General features: G+C 36.7%; 1 protein-coding gene across 1 annotated transcript in view; it reads right to left on the bottom strand.

Moving 5' to 3' along the window:
- Positions 1 to 15824, bottom strand: part of LOC138706523 (terminal nucleotidyltransferase 5C-like) — a 391516-nt gene extending 375692 nt beyond the window's left edge. Inside the window, exon 1 of the mRNA XM_069835899.1 lies at positions 15375 to 15824. Coding sequence (XP_069692000.1) covers positions 15375 to 15500 — 126 coding nt within the window. The 5' untranslated portion in view covers positions 15501 to 15824. The remainder of the gene's footprint in view (positions 1 to 15374) is intronic.
- Between the last annotated feature and the right edge of the window lie 8331 nt (positions 15825 to 24155).

Genomic DNA, 24155 nt, shown 5'->3' with positions numbered 1-24155 from the left:
ATGACGCCGAGGTCTGGGTTCGACAGAACAGATTGGAAACCGGGAGACATTTTCTTCTTCCTCTTCCTCTTTTTCTTCTTCTTCTTCATATCCTTCTTCTCTTTCTCCGTACCCTCTTTTTCATATATCCTAAGTCTTCTCCTCCTCCTTATCCCTCATCTCATGCTCCATTGACATTTTTCCTCATCCACCTCTTTTTCATTGTTTCCACCCTTTAATCATTTTTTAACTTCCCCTTTTCTCATTCTTTACTATCTCTCTCTTCTTTTCTTCTTCGTCTTCTCTCTCTTCTTATCTGTCTCCTCCTCCTTATCTATGCTCCACGTTTTCTTTTCTGTCTCTTACTTCTTCTCCATCCCATTTTACTTCTTCTCCGTCGCTTTCTTATTCTTCTGTCTCTTCTTCTCCATCTCCTTTTCCTTCTTCTCCGTTACTTTTGTCTTCTTCTCTATTTCCCTTTCCTTTTCCATCTCCTTTTCCTTCTTCTCCGCCACATTCTTCTTTTCTGTCTCCCTCTTATTTTCCATCCTCTTTTCCTTCTTCTTCGTCACTTTCTTCTTATTATTTATGTCCCTCTTCTACTCCATCTCCTTTTTCTCCTCCATCACAGTCTTCTTCTGTTTTGTTTTCCTTCTTCTCTACCATTTTCTTCTTCTGTCTTCCTTTTCCGCTTTATCTCATTTCTCTTCTTCTCCGTCACTTTCTTTTTCTTCTGTCTCCTTCTTCTCCATCTCCTTTTCCTTTTTCTCCGTCACTTTTTTCTTCTTCTGTCTCCCTCTTCTTCTCCATCTCCTTTACTCTCTTCTCCGTCACTTTCTGCTTCTGTCTCCCTCTTCTTCTCCATCTCCTTTTCCTTCTTCTCCGTCACTTTTTTCTTCTTCTGTCTCCCTCTTCTTCTCCATCTCCTTTACTTTCTTCTCCGTCACTTTCTGCTTCTGTCTCCCTCTTCTTCTCCATCTCCTTTTCCTTCTTCTCCGTCACTTTCTTCTTCTCTCTCCCTCTTCTTTTCCATCTCCTTTTTCTACTTCTCCGACACTTTCTTCTTCTCCTTCATTTTCACCTCCATCTTCTTCTTCTCTGTCTCCCTCTTATTCTTCTTTATCTCCTTTTATTTCTTCTCCGTTACTTTCTTCTGCATCATTTCCATCTTCCTCTTCTCCGTCTCCCTAGTCTTCTCCTCAGTCTCTCTTTTTTGTCTGCTTTCCTTCCTTTCCATCTTTTTCATCTACTATATCTTCCCCATCCGCCTCTCCTCTGCCTACCTCTTCTTCTTCTTCTTCTTCTTCTGCTCATCTTCGTTTTATTCTTCAACTCCTGTTTTATCTCCTTTCCTCTTTTAGTGTTCGTTTCTCTCTTTTTCTTCTCTTTCTACACTTTATTCATCATCATAATTTTCTTCTTCTTTTTCTTCTTAGTCTTCCTCTTTTTAATTAACCTCTATCTCCTTCATTATCTCCATTTTTTTCTTTTTGTTCATCTTCTTCTGCTACCATCAACTCCATCTTCTTCTCCTCTATCTTACTCTCCGTCTCTATTTTCCTCTTTCGCATCTCACTCTTTTCTTCATCTCTCTCTTCTCCATCTTTCTCTCCTTATTCTCCATTTCTTCTTCACCATTTTTTCTTCTTCTCCTACTCCATGTTCCTCTTTTCTATCTTATATTTTCTTTGACTTCCTCTCCTCTATAGTCTTCTTATTCTTCATATCCTTATTTTCTTCTCTATCCTCTTCTTTATTTTTTTATTCTCTATTTTCTTTCTATTCTTCTTCTCCATATCACTTTCCTCATCCTTCTTTCCTCCTTCATATCCCATTTCTCGACCCCTATATTTCCAACTTTTTTGTTTTTCTTCTCCATCAAACAGCTACATAACATGCAATGTAATAACTTCTATAACACTGTTCTTACTCGTATAGAGGCCTATTTTTTTTAAATTGATATGAAGATTAAACAGTGGTTTTACAAATGTAATACTTTATTTTAGGGCTTCACATACGCGTTACAAATGTTTACACTACTCAAACTACCTTAACAATAAGACAGCGAGACACCATTCCCTCTTTTACACGCTGTGCAATTGATAAATATCTCGTATATGGGTATACCATAATTAATTCTCAGTCGATACTAACTGTCAGTTACATAATACCAAAATCGCAAAGGAACTCGCATGACTATTCTTCACGTTGCGCGTCATTGTGTGTTTCGGATGTAAAATAAATACCAATTACTTTTTTAAAAACAAAAGTTATTACCGCATATATTGACTCGTATATACTGAATACAGAGTGGAAGTGCCGATTTAAGAAGGCGATAGAATACATTAAAATAAATAAAAACTTTATTATGCATTTCATAAAAATTAAGTGCATGGTTAATAAGAAAATTAGGCTGAAAGTGTGCGTAGTTTGGCAACAGCGCATCGCCCACTCACTTACAGAAGCAAACACACACTCGGTCTGGACAGCTGAGTTTCGTGCCTTGCAGTAGGGTTGTCAGACTTCCTAATGACTGGAAATAACGATACGTGTTAATCTTTTTATTTAATTTATAAGAAAACAGTCCATTTTATTGAAAAACTGCACAGGATAAATAATTGCTTATTAGTTTCTCTAATGATAGGAGTAAAAATCAGAATTGTACGAATACAGTGAAACCTCTCCTTACGGACACCCCAAGATACGGACACGCCTCATATACGGACAGATTTTTATGTCCCAACTAAAATAATGTAGAAATAATGATAAATTTAACTCTACAAAAATGGAAAAATTAGTTTTTAGAACTGTACAGAAATTCTTTAACATGAAAGAAGACAATAAGGATCTCGTAGACTACCACTAGCCCAGGCGGCTACCTCTTGTTAGCTGGAAGCGGGTGGATAAACAAAGTCATAAAATTTAACCTGTCTGATGAGTCCAAGGTTTCCGTGATCGTGAAATTGTATTCGACAAATGATAGGTTAATAGGATTATTCTCTTCACTTCAATTACTTCTGTTTGAGAGACATGGCACCTGAACGTAAAAGTTAATTTGCAAACTGTAAATTACAGTACTGCATAACTGTAGACCTAGAATAAAATCGCATGGCACAGTAGTGTATTTTCCTTTTTCGGTCTAACTACTATAGTTTAAAGTTGCAAAGAATTTACTGTAGTATAGTAGACTATATTTAGAATTAAACTACAGTAATTTCATTTAAATCATGAAGGGATACATAATGCATATTATAAATTTACTGTTAGATTGGGCAGCCTCCCTCCCAATAAAGGACACCTCCCAGATGCGGACAAATTGTTATGTCCCTTCGATGTCCGTAAATGAGAGGTTTCACTGTAGTACTTAAAATAGTTTCAACATTTAGGGAACAACTTTTTTTTTTTCTGAGAAAAGCATTTTATCGGGAGTAATATATTATAATTTTTTGTTGTATTCTATTCAAGGAAGTCCACACCTGTGGAGTAACGGTCAGCGCGTCTGGCTGTGAAACCAGGTGGCCCGGGTTCGAATCCCGGTCGGGACAAGTTTCCTGGTTGAGGTTTTTTCCGGGGTTTTCCCTCAACTCAATACGAGCAAATGCTGGGTAACTTTCGGTGCTGGACCCCGGACTCATGTCACCGGCATTATCACCTTCATATCATTCAGACGCTAAATAACCTCGATGTTGATACAGCGTCGTAAAATAACCCAATAAAAAAATATTCAAGGAAGAAGCTGTTAAAACTGCAGAATTACTGTATATTACTTCCACCCTGTGTAAACAAAATCTCATCAATAGTGAGATGAAATCGCTACGCACAGACAGACATGTCCAAAACCGCTTTTTCAATGTCATGGTCCGAAATTCTCGAAACAGATTTCTTGCAGCGTCACAATACTTTCTTTTTCTAGGCCTACTTCTTATAATGAGAAACGAGAGAAGAGCATTTCTCAATTCCTCGTTACCCGTATTTTAAACAATGCAGCAGCTCCGTGTAGCACCAACTTCACTAGCACGTTACTGTACAGTCACCCTCATGCGGCAAAGTCACGTGTCCATGAGGCAATAACGACATCTGCCTAACGAAATTAAAGAAGGGTAACTTGAGGGAACATCTGCTAGGTAAGTAATACTTCGTGACGTCACGCCGACATCGAGTTATTTTGGGAGCCTTCCGGCATGAGGGAATAGCGCTGGGTGCGGGCGGATTCGATTGTCTTCTGTCTTAATGTTGCCGTGGAGACGCCCATATTGCAGAACGAGTCTGGAATGTCTCGTAATAAGCCCGATCAATCGATATGTGTAAAAATCCGTGTCAAGGCCAGTCCCACATTAACTGGGCACTACCCTTTTCAATTGCAACATATTAACTTAATCTTTCAGCACCTGAAAAATATAATTTTATGTGAAGGAAAATATTTTTAAAATTCTGAATTAAATTCCACACTCTTGTATTTGCTATACTTCACTTTTCTTTTTCTCAATATATATTTTTTTCCTTTTCTTTTAGTGTTTTATACATCTTCTTCCTTATTTGTTATTCTTGTATATTTTTCAATTCTCCTCTTCGCCTTTCTCAGTCTTCTGTTCTGTCTTTCTCCTTGTTCCCTATTTCTATTTATCTTCTACGTATCTTTCTTCTTTTTATTTCACGTTTTCACTTTTATCTTTTAGGCGTCTCCGTTTTTCATCAGTTGCCTCAAATTTTCTTTTTTATAGATAGAGGGGAACACAATCATCCATCTGCGACACTTTTCGAACAGATTGCCAGCCAATGGAGGAAGGTCTGAGGATGGTACCGAATCAAAGAAGGGGGTGTTAACCACCACATCATCGAATTCAGTTGTTTCTTTTCTATCGTCCCCTCTCTTACTCTCATTATTATTATTATTATTATTATTATTATTATTATTATTATTATATTATTGAGAAAAAATGGGAGTATAAGGGTACAGTACATCAGTTATTTCATAGATTTCAAAAAGGCATATGATTCGGTTAAAAGGGAAGTATTATATGATATTCTTATTGAATTTGGTATTCCCAAGAAACTAGTTCGATTAATTAAAATGTGTCTCAGTGAAACATACAGCAGAGTTCGTATAGGTCAGTTTCTATCTGATCCTTTTCCAATTCACTGCGGGCTAAAGCAGGGAGATGCACTATCACCTTTACTTTTTAACTTCGCTTCAGAATATGCCATTAGGAAAGTTCAGGATAACAGGCAGGGTTTAGAATTGAACGGGTTACATCAGCTTCTTGTCTATGCGGATGACGTGAATATGTTAGGAGAAAATACACAAACGATTAGAGAAAACACGGAAATTTTACTTGAAGCAAGTAAAGCGATCGGTTTGGAAGTAAATCCCGACAAGACGAAGTATATGATTATGTCTCGTGACCAGAATATTGTACGAAATGGAAACATAAAAATTGGAGATTTATCCTTCGAAGAGGTGGAAAAATTCAAATATCTTGGAGCAACGGTAACAAATATAAATGACACTCGGGAGGAAATTAAACGCAGAATAAATATGGGAAATGCGTGTTAATATTCGGTTGAAAAGCTTTTATCATCCAGTCTGCTGTCAAAAAATCTGGAAGTTAGAATTTATGAAACAGTTATATTACCGGTTGTTCTGTATGGTTGTGAAACTTGGACTCTCGCTCTAAGAGAGGAACATAGGTTAAGGGTGTTTGAGAATAAGGTGCTTAGGAAAATATTTGGGGCTAAGCGGGATGAAGTTACAGGAGAACGGAGAAAGTTACACAACGCAGAACTGCACGCATTGTATTCTTCACCTGACACAATTAGGAACATTAAATCCAGACATTTGAGATGGGCAGGGCATGTAGCACGTATGGGCGAATCCAGAAATGCATATAGAGTGTTAGTTGGGAGACCGGAGGGAAAAAGACGTTTGTGGATGCCGAAACGTAGATGGGAGGATAATATTAAAATGGATTTGAGGGAGGTGGGATATGATGATAGAGACTGGATTAATCTTGCACAGGATAGGGACCGATGGCGGGCTTATGTGAGGGCGGCAATGAACCTTCGGGTTCCTTAAAATCCATTTGTAAGTAAGTAAATTATTATTATTATTATTATTATTATTATTGTTATTATTGTGTTTAAAAATCAACGTATTCTCTAACTTTGGAGTGATATAAGACACTCTTCCCCTAAAAGACGATTTGATACTATTACAGAGATAGAAAAATAAATATAGAAATACGTAGACTACCGCGTTATTAACATTTATTTTCTAAGAAACATGGAGTTACTATTACACTCTAAAGAAACGGTTGTAGAGAAAAAGTAACGTAAAAATTTCTGCACGACAATGGCTTATAGTGTGCATTAGATCACTTCTGAAGAAATGGATTTCCAAGAAAGTAATTCATATTAATACCTGGTTTCCCAGTCCTTGTGAAGTAGCACAAGGTTCAAGCAAAGATCATACACATTAAATAATAAGTGTGCATATCATAGGAGTTTCGAGCTAAATCGAATCTGTTTCACTGAAAGCTGGATAAAGACTGCATTTGCCTTACAGATTCTTGACTTAACATCAGTGGCTGCTCCTCCATGCTGGGAGACACCGTTGCCAAGGTAAGTGAATTGTTACTTCCTCCATATACAGAGTGTTCCATTTATCTTGTGCACCTATTACAACTTTTTTGTTTGGAGAGATATTGGAATTTTTGTTTTTGAAAATTATCTTAGAACGAGGGGCTAACATGAGTGTAGAGATTTGGTGCATGTAACTGCATTATGGTACAAGATACACGTGACGTCATCAATTTTTCAAATAGCACTACATACTTTAAACATGTTACATTGATTACACACATTAAGACAAGTTCAAAAATGTATCACAATGTCACCTTCTCAATCAATAACAACAACATATTGCAAAATGAATGCCATGAGAATGTGCCGTTTGTTGTGGTGTCTCATTCATCTTGTGCATTAACTTACACAAAACGAAAGGCGACTGACGTCCGTACACGTCGTGTGTTGTGTGTTTGCTGTCTTAACATGTAAACAAACCACAACTGTCGACGCCACAATCCACGTACAGTGTCCTGCACGTTCTTCGGACCTGTCGCCACTCAACTTCTTCCTGTGGGGAACTGTAAAAGACAGTGTGTACCAGAACATTCTGACAACACCAGACGGCATCCAGCAAGCATTCGACAGGCTTGTTTGTCCATTCAGCCAGAAACATGCGGAAAGTCATACGGTCTTTCGGGGAACCCCTTCGAATGTGCATTAATGTGAATGGTCACCATTTGGAGCATCTTCTGTGACTCTCAAAGCATAACATTATCACATTGGAAGTACGTTTTTGTTTCGTTTTGTTGTTATTGATTAGGAAGGTGACATTGTGATACATTTTTGAACTCGTTTTAATGTGTGTAATCAACGTAATATGATTAAAGTAAGTAGTGTTATTTGAAAAATTGATGACGTCACGTGTATCTTGTACCACAATGTAGTTACATGCACCAAATCTCCACACTCATGTTAGCTCCTCGTTCTAACATAACGCTCAAAAACAAAAATTTCAATACTTTTTTTTTTAATTTATTTGAAAATTTTTGTACATTGGTACTATCAATTGCGCTTAAATAATTAACATTACAACAATATGAGACTTGTGGAGAGGGTGACGTCCATTAACGTTCCTCAAAGCATCAACAAATCAGTGTGTCTTTTCCTCTCGAGGCGACGATCAGGCTGTGCAGGGGGCAGGTTCCGAGGAATCTGGTTGATTAAGCTGTTAGAATGTGTTGACAATGTTGCATATAATCGTGTATAGGAAGAATGAAGTACAGTCTCTATTTTGGCTAGATCTAGATCTGAATGAAGTGTTTCATTTCTGATGTACCATGGTGCTCCAGTGATTATCCTTAGTGCACGATTTTGGAATGTTTGAATACGCTTGATTTGGCTTATAGAAGCCGATCCCCATAATGAACATCCATAGAGCCAAATAGGTTTGAAGAGCATTACATATATTAGCCTTTTGTTGGAAAGGGAAAGACAAGAGCTGGAAAGTATTGTTTTCAATCGATGAAGTCTGTATCTTAATCTCTGGAGGGTGTAAGTGAGATGTTTATTCCAGGTCAAGCGACTGTCTAGGATGAGTCCAAGATATCGTACTTCTTTATGTTGTGGTACTGGTGAACAGTTGAGGTATAATGGAAGTGCTTTTTCTTTTTTGAGGTATGTGAATGTTACTGTTGATGACTTATTTGTGTTCATGACTGTTCTCCATTTTTTGTTCCATTTTTCAATTTCTTGAAGAAAAATTCCAATACTTATTCAAACAAAAAAGTTATAATAGATGCATAAGATAAATGGGACACCCTGTATTCTCACCATCTACCCTTATTTCTCTTCGATCCTTTGTCTTAACGTTCATGAGCATTGTCTTAGCATAATTCACTTTTAAACCAACGTGTCATGTAACTCCAAAACTTTGGATGTCTCTACATCTCTGACACGAAGAAATACCCAAAAATCTCCCACATTGCTGAACACCGTTATTCATAATTAATCGCTTACATAACTAGAGATTTGTATCGAAAAATGTACTGGATAAAAATACATCTGTTATAAAACAAGCCACCTTGACATGAGCGGCTGAGACCCTAGATAAGTGCCGATGGTTTTTGGCACATGCGACGTCTGATTCCTCTGCGAAGCATGCCGGCAAGCCGGCCGGTTGGCGAGGCGTCGCGCCAGCGTCCTGGGGGCCTAGCCCACTCATCTCCTCAGTAATAGATCGATAGCAGGCCAACCAGTCTCATTATACATCCACCATCTGCGTGGAGACTAGAGGGTGAAAAGATGCGACTACACTTTAAGCCCGGCACAATGTCACGGACAGAGTTGAACGCAATGCAATGGCACGAACCTGCAGTAAAAACATATGTAGGACGTAATTTTATCTCTCGACAATATAGCGTTCTGTATTGTCTCAGGTGAAAGACAGGAGTCATGAGCAATGGTCGGCATTTCTTGATTCCCGAGTCAGCCACTTAATTACACAAGCGCCACCGGCGTGCCTCAGTCGGTTAAGGCTTGCCTGCACTCGGGTTGCGAGTTCGATCCCCGCTTGGGCTGATTACCTGGTTGAGTTTTTTCCGAGGTTTTCCCCAACCGTAAGGTGAATGCCAGATAATCTATGACGAATCCTCGGCCTCATCTCGCCAAATACCATCTCGCTATCACCAATCTCATCGACGCTAAATAATCTAGTAGTTGATACAGCACCGTTAAATAACCAACCAAAAAAAGTACACGAGCAGGGCGAAGTGGTGAGGCTTGATCTCACTCTCCTTAGCCATCACTTGTTCACTCTATGTTAAGAGTTTGAATATTCTCTCACTCCTAACCACGAATTTACTGTGTATATGACGTAGGCTAATCTTTGCCGACCACTGGTCTATAGTGTCAGAACGAAAAATAAACCTAGACACTGACTTCATTTACAAATGTTAAAATACTGAAAGCGCATACTGTATGTAGTAAATGACACTTGTAGTGTTTATGTAGCAAGAGTGTGTATATCAGCAGTGGTAGCCATAGTAACACCAATAACATTAGTATCAGCAGTAATACCAGTAATGGTGCTGGTGCTAGTAGTCGTAATGTAGTAGAAGTATTACTATTGGCAACAATAGTAGTAGTAGCAGCATCTTTAGTAATAATGGCAGTAGTAGAAATAGTAATAAAAGTAGCAATAGTAACGGTATCAGTAACGATATTAATGGCATATTAGTAGCAGTCACAGTAGCAATAATAATGACATAAATATCAGTGGCTTGATATATATATATATATATATATATATATATATATATATATATAGCCCTACACATAGCATGACAATGACAGCATTGGTAGTGCTAGTGAGAGTAACAGCCACAGCAAACATAGCAGTAGGCCTATGTTAAGTAAGTTTATTAATAGAAAAATAAATATCAGAATAATTAATAGTAGTACTATCAACAGCAAAGGCAGTAGTAATGTCAGTTCCGATATTAGTAGCAGAAACAATAGTATACTATCACCAGGGAAAGGATTTATATGTAAATACATATTTACTTATAAAGCTAATATAATTTATATTTTGCATTATCTTTATGTTTCACAATGTGTAGGGTTGAAAAATCCTACTTTTATTTTCCATATTTTTCCATATTTTAGAGTTTAGTACATATTTTCGTTAATTTCCATATATTTTCCATATTTCATATAAAACAGTCCATATTATATTAGGTTTAACAATAAAACAAAACAAAATTCCATTAACTTTTAAAAATACATTTCAACAATAGAGATTTAAACACATGTTCAGTAATCCCTTTAACATCAGAGTTATTTGAAAATTAGCAGTCCTATCAACAATGGGAAAGTAAGTTACAAAACTGTATTAATTTAATTTAAAATTTTTAACAGACTTCAGTTGTGCAGCTCAACAGTTAAATGCCAGTCAGAGTACACATAGGTTCAGTTTTGTAAATCATACTATAAAGACGGTAAATATGCCAAAAGTACGTCATTCAGTCAATTTAAAATCAAAACTAACAAGTTACATTTCAGAATGTAAAGAAGATGGTTTATCAACTGACAATAAAATATTATTTTGTAATTTGTGTCAGTGTGCAGTATCATCTACACAAACGTTCCTGGTGCAACAACACATTACAACTAGTAAACATCAGGCCAACAAACAACTAAATTCCAAGCAGAGACAATTGTTTTTAACACAACCAACAACATCGAATGTAAGATCTGAGTTTAACATCGACCTGTGCCGTTCTCTCATCTCTGCTGATATTCCTCTCTACAAACTAAAGAATAAGGTCTTCAGGGAATTCCTTGAAAAACTGAATCAACAACAATGGAACAACTGAATCGTGGTAGAGGTAAAGTTGCAGATGCAGTAAGAGCTAAGGTGGACACTGTACTTTCAAAAAACCCTGGATATGAAGAACTACAAAAGGTTGTTGCTGTGATGAGTGGTGAATCAACAGTGAAGATTAACTTGGACTTATCCCCAGCAGACATTGTGAAATTGAATTATGTACCAGTTACTTCTTGTGACGTCGAACGCTCTTTTAGTCAGTATAAATCTATCCTCAGAGACAATAGAAGAAGATTCACTTTTCAGCACTTGAAAGAAATGTTTGTAACCTATTGTTATGGTAACAGACAATAAAAATTGTGTTTTGTTGAAACTACATTGGAAGATAAGGTACGTCCATTATATTTTTTGTTTAGTTTGATTAAAATGTACCAATATTTAACGTACATAGTCATTTTTTTTTATAATTTTAAGTCCATATTTAATTCCATATTTTGGTAAAAATCCATATTTAATTCCATATTTTGGTAAAAATAACTACATATATATTTACATATTTCATATATTTTTAGTCCATATAAATCCGTTCCCTGACTATCACTAATAAAGACAATAGTAATCTCTGTTGCAATATTAATAGCAGAATTAATAGTAGTACTGTAAATATTAAAGGTAGTAATAGAGCAAGTTCCAATATAGGCCTAAATAGCAGAATTAAGAGTAGTACCATCAATAGTAAAGCAGCAGTAATGTCAGCTCCAATATTAATAGCAGAATTGATGGCACATAGTAGGCCTATTATCAATAGTGAAGTCCACACCTGTGGAGTAACGATTAGCGCGTCTGGCCGCGAAACCAGGTGGTCCGGGTTCGATTCCCGTTCGGGGCAAGTTACCTGGTTGAGGTTTTTTCCGGGTTTTCCCTCGACCCAATATGAGCAAATGCTGGGTAACTTCCGGTGCTGGACCCCGGATTCATTTCATCGGCATTATCACCATCTCATTCAGACGCTAAATAACATAAAATGTTGATAAAACGTCATAAAATAACCTACTAAAATAAATAAAATAAAATCAATAGTTAAGGCAGTAATTTTGTCATTTCCGATATAAACAGCAGAATTAATAGAAGTACTGTCAATAGTAAAGGCAGTAGTAATACCAGTTCCAATATTAATAGTAAAATTAACAGTAATACTATCAATAGTAAACGCAGTAGTAGTGGATTAATTTTGCTCAGGATAGGGACCGATGTCGGGCCTATGTGAGGCGACAATGAACCTCCGGGCTCTATAAAAGTCATAAGTAGTAGTAGTAGTAGTAGTAGTAGTGAGGCCGTGTCTCAAAGCTAAGTCCATACTACACACTAGTGACTAGCAATTAGGTACTTGTAAACTACACACTAGGGAGCTTTGGACATATATGCTTGAAACATGGCTTTCTTCATTGACTATTTTTATAAAAACCATGACATCATGGTGCAGCACTAAATTAAGAAGGCAGTGTCCTAATGCAGTTTCATTACGAGTTATGTGGAAAAGATAAAGGCTTAATATATTACAATAATGTTTAAAACATTGTACAGAAGGTACTAACAGTGCAAGTGTTCAAAGTTAACGTGTTATTCTACATTATATTTACATTATTTCACTTCCAATGCATTTTCAGATTTCATAACCCCAATTGCTGATGAGGTAGCCATGTTTGTTTAGTGAACAAGTCATCAATCAAGCAAGCATTTTCGTTTACTAGCTACTACGGACTTGATTGCTATGCACTATGTAGCTTTGGATCATGACTTCTGACGTCATATCCGGCTATTTAGTCAACAGTCTAGTTCACTTCAGCTGAAAATGTAGCTTTGAGACACGGTCTAAGTTAGTAGTAATAGTAGTAGTCTAGTAACTCCAATATTAATATTTCTAATAATGTAACTGCAGTAGTTTTTTTGTTGTTTAGTCAACTGTCCGAAGACAGGTGTGACACCAATACGGCATCACTCATGAGGCAACTAAACCAGGAGATAATGGGGTAGGTAACTGCGTTAGTGGAGATGGTTATCTTGCGGTAGTGGTTACACTAGTAAATATTAGTAGTAATGGTGATGACGGTAATAGTTTCGGCAGTAGTTGCAATAGTAGTAGTAGTAGTAGTAGTAGTAGTAGTAGTAGTAGTGATAATGGTCGTAGTAGTAAGAGTGTACGTAATAGTTACAACACTAGTAATAACTATTAATCGTAGTGGTAGTAATAGTAGAAATGATTAGCATCACATCACGACATCTGCTCAAGGACATCTCTACACTTCACACAGACTACATGGAAGCGTTGAAACGTTATGTTATGTGATACCAACGGCCAATGTTTACTGTTAACTGAAATCGAACCCGTGGTTGTAAAGCTCTTAGCTAATCGCTCTTATCCCCCCACGTGGAACCAATTAAAGCTTCTGGCGTTTCGCATGCCGAAGGTACCGGGTTGACGTCCGGTCACCGTACCATATGTTTCACTATTATCGCGTTTTAGTTATCTCTAGAGCAGATGAAATTAAATTCACCTCCACTACATCACCAAATATTAACATAAAAAGACTTCACAGTGCCTTAAATGCTATTCGCAGCCCAATAAAGTCTTATAAAATAGTTAACATCTATTATCGTCAAGTAAAAGTATACAAAGAAAACTACTTTATTATTCAATAATCTAGACAGATGAAACAGCGTTATTCAATAGCGTAAAAGTCTTTGAATAAAGCAAAATCGTTTTGTTTCTCACGTAAATAGATAACGTGCTGTATCGAGAACTGAATTTGCTACCACCAAACATTAAAAGTTCATAAATTTCTCATTTCGCATTAATGGATCTAGCATAAAAATTGACCTCGTTCAATAAATTAAACTCTTTAATTATCTTGTTCTGTTTTGTTTACAGGACAAATGCATAGCCAAACCTACATCAACAAATTTCCTGTTGCCGAAGTTATTAAAATGAACGAACCGATAATATGATATTGCTCGTTAAACTCCTTACAAAAAAAAAGTTCTTAATATAACTTTCCATGTGACTACGAAAGTTACGTAATGCATTACGTCGAGTTGTAAACCTGCACAATCATTCAGTAAATCAGTCTATGTTCAATTGCCAACCTTAGAAAAAAACCGCCTTATTAATTTAACATGGAACTGCATTCACAGAATAAGTGTCAGCAAACATCCAGAAACATCTTGCAATCAAAATTAATTACCCATTCCAAATAATATACGTAACCTTGAAGAAAGTGCATCGTAACCTAACTTGACCTAGCATGAAAAAGTTTTCATTCAGAATATTTCAAACAAAAAGTATTTTTCTTTCATACTGCTGTAACGGTCAGCGCGTCTGGCTGCGAAACCAGGTGGCCCGGCTTCGAATCCCGGTCGGGGCAAGTTACCTGGTTGAGGTTTTTTCCGGGGTTTTCCCTCAACCCAATACGAGCAAATGCTGGGTAACTTTCGGTGCTGGACCCCGGACTCATTTCACCGGCATTATCACCTTCATTTCATTCAGACGCTAAATAACCTAGATGTTGATACAGCGTCGTAAAATAACCCAATAAAAAATCATACTGCTACTATTACTATGACCACGATTGCAAGGCGTCTAGGGACATGGCGATAGAGTCACGCATTTTAAAGTCAGTGGAAAGAGGAGCGCAAAATTGCTGCCGTATGCGGGAGAAAAATATATGCAATCTAATCTTATATGAAATCTTTCACAAATTTGTTCCATGGTTTAAAAAACAAAAGGTCACAATAGGCCTATGGTAAAAATAAAATTCTTACTTACAGCTTAATAACACGAAAAGGAAGAGGTTATATGGTTACATACCTACAAGAAATAAAAAATGCATGAAACAATTTATTAAACCTTCGTTAGAAATATCTACCTATCTAGAGTTTTTGATAGGCTACCTCCATACGTATTTATTCTTTAACATTTTTGCCTTGCATTAGTCGAAAAAATGTCGGGCCCACATTTTTCCGAAAATTTATAAAACTACTAATTAATTAATAGCAAGTCCCTTGCGATAAGAGTTACCACTAAATAAAATATTACAGTTTCAGTACAGAATTAACTGCGAATAGGTTTTCCATTCCTTCGGAGAATATTCTCTATGCCTGTCGGGCATGGTTGAAGCATGGTGGACCTCAGACTAAGGGCGGGGCGACTCACAGAAACTTCCGTTCAGAATTAATAATTATTTAAATTAGAACCACCACTCAACTGAAATAAAAATTATGCATATATTCGTGGATAAAAATCATAAGCTCAAAAGTAAAAGTTTATAAATAAGGAAAAAGCGACCTAGCTTTTGAGGGGCTGAGGTTCGTATTCCACGTAGTTTCAATCGCGATAAAATACAGAAAAGTATAGTAGCTCTAAGAGAAACAACCTAAACCTAGCAGTAATACTAATCTGAAAGCTAAATCGTCACATCTTCAATATCGCCACTTTAAAAGAAACACTTACCTGCATAAGGGGTAGTCCACCACTTTCTTCAGTCACTTTAGGTGTTTCAGATGACTCAGAATTGCGGGCGTTTTTGGTGGTCTCGTCGGTAGTTTCCGTTGCTTTCTTGTTCACGATGTCTTCCATGATTTTCAGCGTCGAGTCGATCTTCAATTTTGAAACGTTGTTGAAGGAAATAAAAATTGAGTGTGTGGCCCGCGCGTGGGTTCGAAATCAGGATCTATTAAATAAAAAAATAATGATAACGCTCACCGAACTAATTCGAAAGAACCGGAAACAGAAGAGATGGACACAGTAATGGATCACAAGTTACGTAATGTGCAGGTCTTGTTGTTCACTTGTTTCTAGTTGCTATGCTTTTTTTTTTTTAAGTTGCTTTTCTTTTGTTTTTTTAGTACAACGTTTCGACTCGACGCGGCCAAACCACACGCCACACTGAGGCCGTTCGCGCTAGCATCAGCCAGCGGCTGGAGTCGGTCTACTGCGCACGCCAATGCGCAAGTCGTCACCGCGACGCCAGGCGTCAACCCCTGGACGTCGCGACGATTGTGACACCCTGCCTGCAGTGTTAATACAGTTCACGAGTAATGGATACCAAAGGCCACATTTACAATAATTGTAAGATTCAGAAACGGTAGTGAATAATAATAATAATAATAATAATAATAATAATAATAATAATAATAATAATAATAATAATAATAATAAATAATAATAATAATAATAATAATAATAATAATGAACGCGTTACATCAGCTTCTTGTCTATGCGGATGACGTGAATATGTCAGGAGAAAATCCACAAACGATTAGGGAAAACACGGAAATTTTACTTGAAGCAAGTAAAGCGATAGGGTTGGAAGTAAATCCCGAAAAGACTAAGTATATGATTATGTCTCGTGTACAGAATATTGTACGAAATGGAAGTATAAAAATTGGAGATTTATCCTTCGAAGAGGTGGAAAAATTCAAATATCTTGGAGCAACAGTAACAAATATAAATGACACTCGGGAGGAAATTAAACGTAGAATAAATATGGGAAATGCCTGTATTATTCGGTTGAGAAGCTTTTGTCATCTAGTCTGCTGTCAAAAAATCTGAAAGTTAGAATTTATAAAACAGTTATATTACCGGTTGTTCTGTATGGTTGTGAAACTTGGACTCTCACTTTGAGAGAGGAACAGAGATTAAGGGTGTTTGAGAATAAGGTTCTTAGGAAAATATTTGGGGCTAAGAGGGATGAAGTTACAGGAGAATGGAGAAAGTTACACAACGCAGAGCTGCACGCATTGTATTCTTCACCTGACATAATTAGGAACATTAAATCCAGACGTTTTAGATGGGCAGGGCATGTAGCACGTATGGGCGAATCCAGAAATGCATACAGAGTGTTAGTTGGGAGGCCGGAGGGAAAAAGACCTTTGGGGAGGCCGAGACGTAGATGGGAAGATAATATTAAAATGGATTTGAGGGAGGTTGGATATGATGATAGAGACTGGATTAATCTTGCTCAGGATCTGTAAATTTTATTCAAGCAGTTAAAATGTGTCATAATTTCACCTCTCGTATTAAGACTGGTGTAATCTCATTACAGGTTTTCTTCTTAGAAAGTTTCAAAAATATTTTAAATAAGGTATTAGAAATGTGAAGGAAAAAATGTCATTATATGGGTAGGCCTATATAAATAATAGACCAAAGTACATTATGTGCACTTCTCTTTGCAGATGATCATGTAATAAAATTGGACAGAACACCGATCATCTTTAATTTATAGTTCGGAAGCTTAAATAAGAATATAGGAAATATGACCATAAGATGAGTGTGGAAAAAACAAAAATAATATTTATGTGCTTGGGAACCACCAACCGATTTAAAACTAGATAAGAACTGTATAATTAAGTATTGTGAAAATTTTGTCTAGTTAGGAGTAAATTTGAATATGAATGGCACAAATGAACAGGAAATTTGTGGAAGAATTATTAAAGCGAGGAAGGTAACAGGAATACTAAATTCAGTTTTATGGCAAAAAATCTTAAGATGAATCCTTACTTACTTACTTACAAATGGCTTTTAAGGAACCCGAAGGTTCATTCCCGCCCTCACATAAGCCCGCCATCGGTCCCTATCCTGTGCAAGATTAATCCAGTCTCTATCATCATACCCCACCTCCCTCAAATCCATTTTAATATTATCCTCCCATCTACGTCTCGGACTCCCTAAAGGTCTTTTTCCCTCCGGTTCCCAACTAACACTCTATATACATTTCTGGATTCGCCCATACGTGCTACATGCCCTGCCCATCTCAAACGTCTGGATTTAATGTTCCTAATTATGTCAGGTGAAGAATACAATGCGTGCAGTTCTGCGTTGTGTAACTTTCTCCATTCTCCTGTAACTTCATCCCGCTTAGCCACAAATATTTTCCTAAGCACCTTATTCTCAAACACCCTTAACCTATGTTCCTCTCTCGTAGTGAGAGTCCAAGTTTCTCAACCATACAGAAGAACCGGTAATATAACTGTTTTATAAATTCTAACTTTCAGATTTTTCGACAGCAGACTGGATGATAAGAGCTTCTCAACCGAATAATAACAGGCATTTCCCATATTTACTCTGCGTTTAATTTCCTCCGGAGTGTCATTTATATTTGTTACTGTTGCTCCAAGATATTTGAATTTTTCCACCTCTTCGAAGGATAAATCTCCAATTTTTATATTTCTATTTCGTACAATATTCTCGTCACGAGACATAATCATGTACTTTGTCTTTTCGGGATTTACTTCCAAACCGATCGCTTTACTTGCTTCAAGTAAAATTTCTGTGTTTTCCCTAATCGTTTGTGTATTTTCTCCTAACACATTCACGTCATCCTCATAGACAAGAAGCTGATGTAACCCGTTCAATTCCAAACCTTGCCTGTTATCCTGAACTTTCTTAATGGCATATTCTAAAGCGAAGTTAAAAAGTAAAGGTGATAGTGCATCTCCCTGCTTTAGCCCGCAGTGAATTGGAAAAGCATCAGATAGAAACTGACCTATACGGACTCTGCTGTATGTTTCACTGAGACACATTTTAATTAATCGAACTAGTTTCTTGGGAATACCAAATTCAATAAGAATACTATATAAAACTTCTCTCTTAACCGAGTCATATGCCTTTTTGAAGGCATGAATAACTGATGTACTGTACCGTTATACTACCATTTTTTCTCCATTATCTGTCGAATACAAAAAATCTGATCAATAGTCGATCTATTACGCCGAAAACCGCAATGATGATCCCAATAATTTCATCTACGTACGGAGTTAATCTTCTCAAAAGGATATTGGACAAAATTTTGTACGACGTCAACAAAAGTGATATTCCTCGAAAGTTACCACAGTTGGTTTTGTCCCCCTTTTTAAAAATAGGTACAGTTATGGACTCTTTCCATTGTTGTGGTACAATTTCCTTTTCCCAAATAGCAAATACAAGTTTATAAATTTCGCTATATAATGCACTTCCACCCTCTTGTATTAATTCTGCTGGAATTTGATCGATACCTGGAGACTTGTACTTTTTCAGATTTTCTATTGCAATTTCGACTTCCGAAAGCGTGGGTTCGGGTATAAATGGCTCAGCAGTTTGTATTTCAATTTCGTCCCGATGAATCCTATAGATTCAAAATTCCCTATATCCACTTTCGTAAATTAAAAGATTTTGACTGTAACTGGTGGCAAATGGATGAAATTTTCAATCTAACAGTGACTTTTATCAAACCTTTTGCTTTAAATTCAGTGCCTTTTTGAATTCAAAATGTATAAATCATTAGAATTCATTCTCAGCAAGCAATATGTGAGCAAAACTCAATTATGAACAAAATCGTCTTTAGGATTTTAATCGAGAGGATTCAGATAAAATTTTATGAGACCAAGAAACATAATATATATATAACTACGAGTATATCTTAAAAATTGCGACTACATTTGAGTGTGAGGCATGAAGCCTAACAAAAGGGCAACAAAAGAAATTATTAGATGTAGAGAAGATCTGTTGGTATATCTCGTCTAGACAAAGTTCCAAATACAAAGGTAAGAGAGATAATGAAAATAAAAGATGGAACTATTTCAGATGACAACAGCTTTCCTAGTTTGGACATGTCCATAAGATATCAGATAATGTTCGACTTTCAAAACAAGTGATGAACTGACAGCCTACAGAAAGAAGAAAACGTAGAAGACCAAGGCTGACGTGGATGTCAGAAACTTACAGGATGGAGAAAGGTTAGATTGTGACATAATTTTATTATGGAGATCAGAAAACCAGAAATCGTCATAAATGGTGTTAGTCTGATGATAGGCCCAGTATATTAGCCTATAATAGTATCTCACTTAATCCTTTAAAAAATTCCACACACACAGACACAGACACAGACACACACACACACACACACACACTCTCTCTCTCTCTCTCTCTTAATGTTCAATTTTGAATGCTTACTGGAATTTTAATAATGAAATTACTTACACATGGTTTTTAAGGAACCCGAAGGTTCATTGCCGCCCTCACATAAGCCCGCCATCGGTCCCTATCCTGTGCAAGATTAATCCACTCTCTATCATCATATCCCACCTTCCTCAAATCCATTTTAATATTATCCTCCCATCTACGTCTCGGCCTCCCCAAAGATCTATTTCCCTCCGGTCTCCCAACTAACACTCTATATGCGTTTCTGGATTCTCCAATACGTGCTACATGCCCTGCCTATCTCAAACGTCTGGATTTAATATTCCTAATTATGCCAGGTGAAGAATACAATGCATGCAGTTCTGCGTTGTGTAACTTTCGCCATTCTCCTGTAACTTCATCCCTCTTAGCCCCAAATATTTTCCTAAGAACCTTATTCTCAAGCAACCTTAATCTCTGTTCCTCTCTCAAAGTGTGAGTCCAAGTTTCACAACCATACAGAACAACCAGTAATATAACTGTTTTATAAATCAGCAAAACTCTCAAGCTGTAAAATTTACGTAAATGATAAGAACTATTTCATTTTTTATTTGGTGTTATAGATAAGGTTGTAGTAATACCTTTTGCTTTGACTATAGAAGATATTTGAAGTAAAACTATATACTTCGGCCTGCATGCACAAACCTGATACTACTACTACGAAGTATGTACTACGCGACGGTAGTAAAAACTATCAACAGTATTCGATTACCGGTATATCGATTATCGATAGTACTTTGAGTTTATCCGCTAAGACTCGTTAATTTTCGCCTTCCATTCATTTTTGTTAATTCCTTGGTGGGAAAAATAATTGTAGTTCTTAAAATTTTGTTAGTTTAACAAGAAAATTGACTATTACGATGAAGTGGAAAGTGTAGAAGAGAGAGGAGAACGACTGCTATCAATTAATCTACAAAAGAATACCTAACATAATTAAACAAGTCGCAAACTCCTGCCGTAAGAAGTGATAAAAAAATCATCCAGACATTAAAGTTGCCTCGTTTAATTATTAGGCAGCAGCATTCCTTTTAAGATGTGTAGGTCTTTATTGCATGCACCGATAATAAAATGAAAATGCGACGTTGTCACGTCTTGTTTGTTGCTGCTATATATTAATATAACATGGATATGGGCTAGGCTTAATTGCTCAAAGCATGACTTAATTTGAAGATTATTTATATTATTTAGATTATTTATTTTAAATTAATTATTTAAAGAACTGTAATATAATTAATTTTCACTGTGAACTAGAACAAGACACACTGCTAAAATTTGCAACTCTGGTTTATACACTCCGCGTGGAGTTATTGGAGCGGCCTTCAAAAGACTTGACGACGACAATGGACAGCGCGACATAATTAAAATTATTGAAACTACAAAGCTTCCGTCCTCTTTGACACCGCTAGCTTACTAATTGAACGTGGCTACTTTACCATTACTGCTATTATTAATGTTATAAGACGAAACTACTGTGCTCCAACCACGAGAAAGTCTCCGCCGGATGAGACAAAGGAGGGTAATGCTGTGAATGACTGTTGATGTCATAAGGTCACACACGTGGGTACTCTTATCTCTATTGGCTAGCTCTCACAGCACAAACCATAACATTGATACACACATATTGATACTACCCTAGTTACAAAATTAGATCACAGTTAATCTCCTGGTCTTTTAATCTCTTCACACAGGAAATAACATATGCAGGAGAGCGCATGGTTTTTAAACTGGCGTTATAACGGTAATATTATTTATCTACTTCGTTCCAATAGATGAGGCAATAGTAAGCACATTCCTTTCACGGTTGATCTGCTGGTTGGAGAACAGTATTGTTGCAGCTTATATTATTACCAGAACGAGTAATACTATCGCCATCACCACTAATATTACTTTAACATAGCTACCCTTACTACTAACATTGTTATTGTTGCTACTGATTTACTACTTCTACTGTTCCTGCTATTAATACGTCTAATATAGATCTAAATACCGTATTGAAAATTATTCTAGTGTGTTCTATTTCAGTCCACTTGTCTTAAATTCCTACCATAGTTTCTTCTCTTCCTCTTCGAAGATATAAAAATACATATACACAAAAATAAAAATTATGACTCTTAAAAAAAGAAGCTGCATTCCACTGGAGTACTAGACTTCGGAAACATTTGAAGGGAGGAACGAGCTGTTATATTTAGACTGTGACCTACCAGAATTTTCACTCCATATGAACAAGAGAAAGAGGGACCAGGCACGACCTGGGCACGTGCGCACATGTGTGTTGTTATCGAAACCAGCCGATAAAGGTGTCTGTAACTAACACCTACTTCAAGGCAAGGATGCCTAAAAATAACAGAACTTTCACTCTTCAGCATTCTCGGTGCCCAAGACAAAAAGGCATCTTTCCACACAATCAGAGTGCGAATTAACGGGGAGATGGGAGATTCCCCTCTGTTGGAAAGTTACCCCCACTCTCGTAAATTCATATTAACATCCCTGCCAGGGATAACTGCTATCTCTATCACAAAATATACTTACTTACAAATGGCTTTTAAAGAACCCGGGGATTCATTGCCACCCTCAAATAAACCCGCCATCGGTCCCTATCCTGAGTAAGATTAATCCATTCCCTACCATCATATCCCACCACCCTCAAATCCATTTTAATATTTCACAAAATATAATTGTTTTAATACGATCTATACTTTATAAAGTATAGAGTAAGTAAAGAAAATATATTGATGTATTATCACTGGCAAGCTGACAACAATCAATAACTTACTTAAAAATTACAAACCTTATCTTAAGCCTGCTCATGAATATAATTATTATTATGATGAATATGCAAGACAAGCAAGTCAGTACGACCAACCGTTGGGCCGTAATAATAATAATAATAATAATAATAATAATAATAATAATAATGGTAATAATAATAATAATAATAATAATAATAATAATAATAACAATAATAGGCCGCCAAATAATTTAATAAGTAAAAATCGTTAAGCTTCAATACTGTGGAATTTATTATGGCTCTCTGCAAATTACTATTTTTCAGTTTTGACTCTCCTCTAATTTCTATTGAGCACGAATGACATAAAGAGACTGACACTCACTTGTCAGACCGACAAATAATCAGACCATCATAAAGGTAAATGTGGCGTTGGTAGGGCCTAAGTATTTAACATTCTAATCAAAACATAAATTTCGTAGGAAAGAGGCCATCAAGGCTTGTCTCGAACTATATTACATTAGACTTGTTTATTGCAACCGAGGGTTTTTTTTTTCTATATCCCTATCATATCCGCTCAAAATTGAAGTATGGAGCAATCGCAAGACATTTGGTGGAAGAGTCTGTTTCAAGTTCAAGTGGAGATTGCATAAGTTATTACATTATATGACTGTGCCAAATAACGTTGGTTGCTAAAACGCTTCGAGTGGTCTGTACTATGACGGAGCTGGAGTTGAAGAGATGTTCAAAATCAATTTACGTGCGTGAGACCGCAATGATAAATAGGGCAATAGCGGCCATGTCTATGATATTGACAATACTAATTCAACGCATTTCTTACTAATTATACATACATACATACATACATACATACATACATACATACATACATACATACATACATACATACATACATACATACATACATACATACATAGTTTGAAAAGTTTTCTTTTTTCTGGAAAGTTTTCTTTTCTCAATCTTACTATCAGGGACTGGAATGCTTTACCTGCAGACTTACTAAAGGCTTTACCAATAACCAAAAATGTATTTAAAAATAGACTTAAGGACTTTACTAATAGACGCTAGTATACTATACTTACTTACTTACTTACTTACAAATGGCTTTTAAGGAACCCGAAGGTTCATTGCCGCCCTCACATAAGCCCGCCAGCGGTCCCTATCCTGTGCAAGATTAATCCAGTCTCTATCATCATACCCCACCTCCCTCAAATCCATTTTAATATTATCCTCCCATCTACGTCTCGGCCTCCCTAAAGATCTTTTTCCCTCCGGTCTCCCAACTAACACTCTATATGCATTTCTGGATTCGCCCATACGTGCTACATGCCCTGCCCATCTCAAACGTCTGGATTTAATGTTCCTAATTATGTCAGGTGAAGAATACAATGCGTGCAGTTCTGTGTTGTGTAACTTTCTCCTTTCTCCTGTAACTTCATCCCGCTTAGCCACAAATATTTTCCTTAGCACCTTATTCTCAAACACCCTGAACCTATGTTCCTCTCTCAGAGTGAGAGTCCAAGTTTCACAACCATACAGAAGAACCGGTA

This window comes from Periplaneta americana, chromosome 9, assembly GCF_040183065.1.
Source record: "Periplaneta americana isolate PAMFEO1 chromosome 9, P.americana_PAMFEO1_priV1, whole genome shotgun sequence".
Taxonomy (NCBI): Eukaryota; Metazoa; Arthropoda; class Insecta; order Blattodea; family Blattidae; genus Periplaneta; species Periplaneta americana.
The sequence above is the reverse complement of the archived record's forward strand: the minus strand, read 5'-3'. Positions and strand labels throughout refer to the sequence as shown.